This window comes from Numida meleagris, chromosome 4 (assembly GCF_002078875.1).
Source record: "Numida meleagris isolate 19003 breed g44 Domestic line chromosome 4, NumMel1.0, whole genome shotgun sequence".
Classification (NCBI taxonomy): domain Eukaryota; kingdom Metazoa; phylum Chordata; class Aves; order Galliformes; family Numididae; genus Numida; species Numida meleagris.
This window is the reverse complement of record NC_034412.1, coordinates 54,840,005-54,846,605: the sequence shown is the minus strand read 5'-3', so window position 1 is coordinate 54,846,605 and position 6,601 is coordinate 54,840,005. Positions and strand designations below refer to the sequence as shown.

The following is a 6,601-nucleotide window of genomic DNA, read 5'->3' as shown; positions in this document are numbered from 1 at the left end:
GTGTCTGCCCACTGCCTTGGGATGGGCTTCAGGTGGTTGCTCATAACGTTGCCTCAGTCACTGTAAGAGACAACTTTCTCGTGCCTTCGAGAAGCTCAGTTTTTTCCACTCCGTGCCCTAAATCTTGTCAGGAAATGGGATTTGGGAACGTCTCCTGGGATTTCTGCCCCAGAACTGCAGTCATGGGACAGGATGTGTGAGTAATCCTCATCCCCATCCCACCCCTCCCCTCCCTGCACACCGAGCACCCTGTTGAGGAGATCAGTCCCCTGAGAAGGCATCAAGACATTCCTGCCACCTTTGTCTGCTTGACGGTGGCAAAGCCCCCCGGGTTGCACCGGTTTCATACCTGAGAGGATCACAACCCCTGCTCAGGCACGGTAAGATCTCCCAGGAGATCCCTGGGAGCCAAAGGGCTTTTCTAAGCCCCTCGATGATCGCTCCACGCATCCCCGCCCCCCCAACCCCGCCGGGTGAGCGCAGCCCCACAACCGAAGGCGACACAGCCGTCCAACCTCCTCACCGCAGAGGCGGAGGGCCCCGCGCTGCCCATTGGCTGCCCGCAGCGCTAGGGGCTCACTCATTGGTCGGCCTGGAGGGAGGGCGGGGCGGGCGGCACCCTTAAGGGTCCGGTGTGGCGCCGCCCCGACGGTGGCGGTGGTTCGGGCCCGGTGTTGTGCGGCGGTCTACATGCGCTGCGTCAGGTATGGGCTGCCTGGGGGCCGGCCCGGAGCTCTTCGGGCTTCGCGCTGGGAAGTTGTCACGGGAGGTGCCCCATAGGAGTGGGAGTTCGGGCTGCGTCCCGGGGACAGCTTGAGCTCTGTGGGGCCGGGATGTCAGGGGGGCCGGCAGCCAGGTGCTGGGCGTGGGGTGAACGAGGGCTGGGGGCTGCGCGGGGCTGGGCTCAGCTGCCAGAAGTGATTCCTCTGCTCTGAGCTGCTTTCCCTTCCTCAAATAAGGGAAGGAAGAGTGAATGCGGGCAGCTCTAGGGGGGTGGTGGGTAGAGCCCACCCTTCCCCATTTGAAAGGGGCTGCCTGCCTCTTCCTGCTCGTTCCCTTTCCTGCTGGCTCCCACCGCCAGAGCTTCCCCCCTGATGGGGGAGGCTGCTGTGGTTGTGACTTGAGAGCAGAACTGAGAGGTCTGGGGTGTGAAAAGAGCTGAGGCTTTGGAAAGCAGGTGCTGAATGTCATTATAGGTAGGTGAAGCTCCTCCTGTACTCCTCAAGTTGGAAGATGCTCCAAGTCAGGCAAACCATGCTTCGTGCCTCTTAATGTCAAACATTGGGAGTTACTGAGGCTTACAGAAGTTGAGTTCTACTGAATAGCTACTGGTGGGAAGGGGTGCAGCTGAGAAATGCAGGTGAAGCTTGGTGGGAGGCTGTGTTGTTTTAAAGGAGGAAAAGACCTGTATAACATACGTGAGAAAGCTGGTGAAACCAGGAAGAGCTAAACAGCTTGGTGTTGGCAGACAGGTGGATCCGCTGTCTGTCCTTGTACAGGTGCCCTTGAGCTTCAAAGAAGGCTGAAGGAAGAAATGCAGGAGGAGGTAGCTGACGGGTGTGTTGGGAAGCAAGCTTTTGCCCATGCACTCTGAATTAAGCAGGTGTTCCTGCTGAAGGGATGCTGTGGAGGACTGCTGAGAGCTGCTCTGTTGGTGCTGCAGAGTGGGAAAGTAAAACACAGACTTGGAGAGCGCAGCTCTGTTGCTTTGTTTTGGCATGGCGACAGCTATCAAGTACTATAGCTGGCTGCGTGTGGCTTTAGCAGCACGAGCCCTTGTGCATTGTGCGGTCAGCTGCTGCTGCTCTCACAGTGAGACCAGCTTTGGATCATGGTCTGCAGCCAAACAGGGAATTTAATTAAGGAAATATCTGGCTTCAAGACATGGGTACACAGAGGGACTGTGTTGCATCACTGGGGGCTGGATGCTAGAGGAAGAAATGCTGTGGTGGACAGGCACACAGTATGTGCCTCTGGGGGAAGGACTTGTTTCCAAAGCGTCTGTCAGCCTTGAGTACATCACACAGTTTGCCTGTTCTAGCTCGTTGGTATAGCTCTAGCTATACTGATGTTTCTCTAAGTACTGTGTAGGCTTAAGATGTGCACTCTGCAATGGAGGTAAAACCTTCTGGCCTGCCTGATATCTGTTTTAAAGTACCACAGAGAGAAGAAAGTTGCTCCTCTGTAGGTGCAGAGCAAGGTGAGCATTGGCAGGACCAAGCCATGAATTTTGGTTTAGGTCAGAAGTGTTCCAGGGCCTGCTGTTGCAAGCATGGAAGGGCAGTGCCTGCATGTACCTTAGCACGGTGACTCTCTGTAGCAAGCAATGGGAAGTCACCTTGCCCTTTGAGGGATGCAACAGGCTATGGTCAAGCCACAGCACTGTGGCAGCGTACTTCCCAACATGTCTGTAAAGCATGCAAGTACTGGCCTCTTACAGGGCTTGAGGGACTTGGGGGGTGATGGAAACTAAACTGCTTTAGGATGGACGGGGAAAAGTGTAGCAACTATCTGACTAGTCATTGAAATGCTTCTCTGACATAAACTGCCCCTTTTGATCTTCCAGACTATTTTCCTCACAAACAAGCAATGGCCGTGGATGTAGCAATGCAGCTGTACCTGTGCTCCTCACCCTTGCAAAGAGAGAGGTGTGCCTTCAAAATTGCCCCAAAGCCAAACAAGCCATTGCGGCCGTGCATCCAGCTGAACAGCAAGGCACTACTGACTGGACCAGAAGAGGCAGAAAACTCCTTCACGCACAACAAGGTGAAGAAGAAGGTGTCATTTGCGGATAGCAGAGGCTTTGCTCTGACAATGGTGAAGGTGTTCTCAGAGTTTGATGATCCTCTAGATATTCCGTTCAACATCACTGAGCTGATCGACAACATTGTGAGTCTGACAACAGTAGAGAGGGACAGCTTTGTCCTGGACTTCGTTCAGCCCTCTGCAGACTACCTGGACTTCAGAAACCGTCTTCAGACAGACTGCGTGTGCCTTGAAAACTGTATGTTAAAGGAGCGGTCTGTTGTGGGCACAGTGAAAGTGAAGAATCTGGCTTTTGAAAAGTCTGTGAGGATCAGGATGACGTTTGACACCTGGAAAAACTTTGTAGATTACCCGTGCCAATATGTCAAGGATACGTACGGAGGATCAGATCGGGACACGTTTTCTTTTGACATCAGCTTGCCCGATGGAATTCAGTCCCACGAAAGAGTTGAGTTTGCCATCTCCTTTGAGTGTAATGGCAAGGTGTACTGGGACAGCAACAGGGGCACAAATTACAGAATCATACGCTCAGAACTGAAGTCTGCCCAGGAAGCCCTCCACCCCCCGTGCAGCCCTGACTTCAGCAGTGCCTTTGACCAGTTTGGGAGTCCTCGGTGTGCCTATGGCCTGTTTGCTGAGTGGCCAAGCTATTCGGGATATGAAAAGCTGGGGCCCTACTATTGACCTAAGGACCTAACGTTCTGACTGACTGTTGGTGGTGTCTGCAGGCGTGGGAGCCCTTCTGAACATGAGGTGTGTGGAAAGGTGGAAGAAGCAAGGCTCTGTGTAGCTCTGCATAAACCTCCCAGCAAAAAAAAGTGCAGTGCTCTGCTGGCAGTTGGCTCATAATCAGGGATGCATCTCTAATGTAAAGGGCTGCCTTCCCTGTCTCAAGTCAGATAGCTGGCTCTCCAGATGATCGAAAGAAAAGGAGATGTTGTTTGCCTCTGTTCAGTGCTGCTACTCCTTCCTCTTCTGTAAAGCTGCTAGTCTCCAGGGAAACACTACAGTGCTTAGGTTGTCTGCTGAAGCTATGTAGTGGTGGCTGGTTTGTGTTGCTTGCTAGTGTTAAAAGGGTTTTGGTGTTGGTTTTCTTGTTTGTTTTTTTTTTTTCCAAAATATGTTCTAGTATTTTTAAGTGTGCTGTACTTCAACATCAGCAGCAGGACTCTCCTGGAGGGTTGGCCTGTGCCTGTCAGGAAATGTTGAAGTAATTGGCTTGTGGGGAACAGCCATCTTCTTGTGCATTTCCTTGCGTGAGGCCCTTTCTGCTTGAGGCAAGAAGGGTATATTGGAAGTGAGAATATGACTGTGATAAGATATGACCCCACAGCCTGCTGTATCAGGGGACATATGTGCCTGTGGGGGAAAATCTGATATGCTTAGTCACCAGTTGTTTTATCAGCTGATCTTGAAAAGCTTTCATCATATGCTTGGTGTTACCAAAAATAGAGGTTAGCTGTGGCTGCATGGTGCTTGTAAAGCATCTGTAGGCTGACAGCCTTGACTGCCTTCTTCAAAACCTTCCCCTCTTTTAATTGCAAGTGACCAATGATGCTTTTATCCCTTGATGGACATCTGAAATCAGCTGTTGGCCTTGCCGGGCTTGGCCATGAGGCCCATGTAGGCAGCTGTTCTCAGGTGTAGTGGGAGCTAAACACATGGCAGAGTCATGCTGAGAGGAGGTGGCTGTCATGCACCTACTGTGATGGAAGTGCCTTGGCTGATAAAGTGCTGGGATCACGTGCACCATCAATGGTTTGAGACAAACAGGCTTTGGAATTGATGTTGCTTTTTTTAATTTAAAAAAAAAAATGTAGTGGTTTGTTACTCCATGCCTTAGACTGCTTGGCAGCAGATGGAGTGGCGCTGCGCATGTGCAAGAACATTGTGGCTGTACTGAAGAACACTGACATGCTGTGCTTCCCTTGCTGCTCCAGCAGTTGCTGCCACATCAACCTGGGAATGTCTAAGCTTTGTTTTGCTCTTGCCATAAGAAGTGGCTCACCCTACCAATGCACAGGAATGTGATATTTGGGGTTATTCTGATGCCACCTCCAGATGCAAAACAAATCACTGATGTGAGCCATCACTCATTTCAAAAGAGATGGCTGCGCTGAGATGAGGTAGCCGGCTTGTTCAGTGGCAAACAGCCTTGCAAAGCTGCTTGCATTATAGTTGAGCAGAAAATGTAATCCCTCGGTCAAAGGGAGGGTTCTGAATAGTCTGTAGAAGTAGAGGTCAAGGGAATCTTACTTTTCCTAGTGCATAAGCTTTATAAAATTTTTGGGTGCCTGTAGTAGCCTCTAAATTGGCTGGAGAGAAACGATGGGCTAGACTACTTGATAAGCTTTTTAAATCTAGCTTTTAGATCTGGAGACTACTGTATAAAATACTGAAGCTGTTTCACCCTAACTTAGAAGGGATACTATAATCACTGTTGAATGCTGAAAGGGACGAAAGGGACAAAAGAGCTTGTGGGAAGAATAGCTAGCCTTCAGCTGCTGCTTTTTTCTAAACTTGACATTGATGCTTGTTGTCACCCTGCTTGATCACTAATTCCAGGTGATAAATCTACTTGCTAGCTCAGAGCTCATCAGGTTTAGTTCCCCTCTCTGTTCAAACAGCTTCCTGAGTCAGCCCTTATCTGCTATGGTCTCTTGTGAAGGGACTGTTGCCCAGCTTGGCTTGAACCCATTTTTAAACTGAAGTTTGAGTGACACTGATTTTTTTTTTCTTGGATTTAGTGAATGGTGTTAGTGTTGTAAGACACTGTAGAGAAGCTGTGCTCTCCTGGCATGCTCCAGTGCCTGAGGAGGGCTGCTCGTGGGCTGAAACAAGGCATGTGTCTGGGGTGCTGTGGATGGTGGTATCTCCTTATGGGGCCTGTGTTTTCAGGCTGCGGAAGCGGTGTGCTTAGGGAAGAGCATGGAAGATAAACTAGAACAGCAATACCACAAGTAAAAGCTAGGCTGGGAACTGACTATTTGACCAATAGTAGTTTGAAAACTTGTGGCCTTTTCCCTTTTTCCATTGTCAATGTGAACATAGAAGTAAGGGGTTGCTCTCCTCACTCTATGCCTGGAAGTGCCTTGTGGGTTTTTTTTTGCATGTTTGTTTTTAAAAAGATTTTTGTACACAGCCTTCAAGTGGAAAATGCACTTTATAATTGCAATGTAATGAGTCTTTTAAAACCATGGTTCTGTTTTTATCTGATTGTTAAAATAAAGGTGGAACAATATTGGTTGTGTGCCTTGCTATCTTATTTAAATACCCATGGGGCTGGGGAGGTGGCTTGGACACAGGAGATGAGCTTCCTCTAAGTAGCACTGGCAGGGAGGAACACGCATCTGCTTTCAGCAGCAGAGTCCAATGCAGGAAAGAGTAGTCTATTCACACAGATCTCCTGCCAGGACAAATGTTTCCAGAGTCTCTGCAGTAGAGGGGAAGGAGGAGAGGAGCCAGGCCCTTGTCTGGGCAGTGGCTTTTCAGGTTTTTCTGCATTTATTTCAGGTCTGTCTCTGTTAGAGTTCAGTCCTTCCCCTGCTTACCTAGCCTGATCTGGGATCAGTGCTTTCTCTTTGGGTACTAGCGTGTGATGGATGCCAGGAAAGGTGCAGTGCTGGGAGAATTGTATTTTAAGTAAATGACTCTGCCATGCTGTGGGTGGCCTCTGCCAGTTACAGGTAAGGTAAGAAAGAAAGCTACTGGGAGAACATAAAGCACAAAGCTGACAGCATTTCCTATCTTGCCACGAAGCCTTGCAGAGCGAATTTAGACCTTGCTCTACACAGAAATAAAATTGAGCACCTTCTGTTTGTGGCTATTTCTGAGT

At 49.8% G+C, this 6,601-nt stretch overlaps 1 protein-coding gene across 1 annotated transcript; it reads left to right on the top strand.

The window, feature by feature from the left end:
- On the top strand, positions 584-6,007 carry PPP1R3B (protein phosphatase 1 regulatory subunit 3B). Its single transcript, XM_021396344.1, has 2 exons — positions 584-704; positions 2,567-6,007. Exon 2 carries the CDS (start codon positions 2,590-2,592, stop codon positions 3,448-3,450), a length of 861 nt encoding a protein of 286 aa, XP_021252019.1. The 5' UTR covers positions 584-704; positions 2,567-2,589; the 3' UTR covers positions 3,451-6,007.

Coding starts and splice junctions, on each gene's coding strand:
- PPP1R3B (XM_021396344.1), top strand. CDS start 2,590: ATGGCCGTGGATGTAGCAATGCAGCTGTACCTGTGCTCCTCACCCTTG.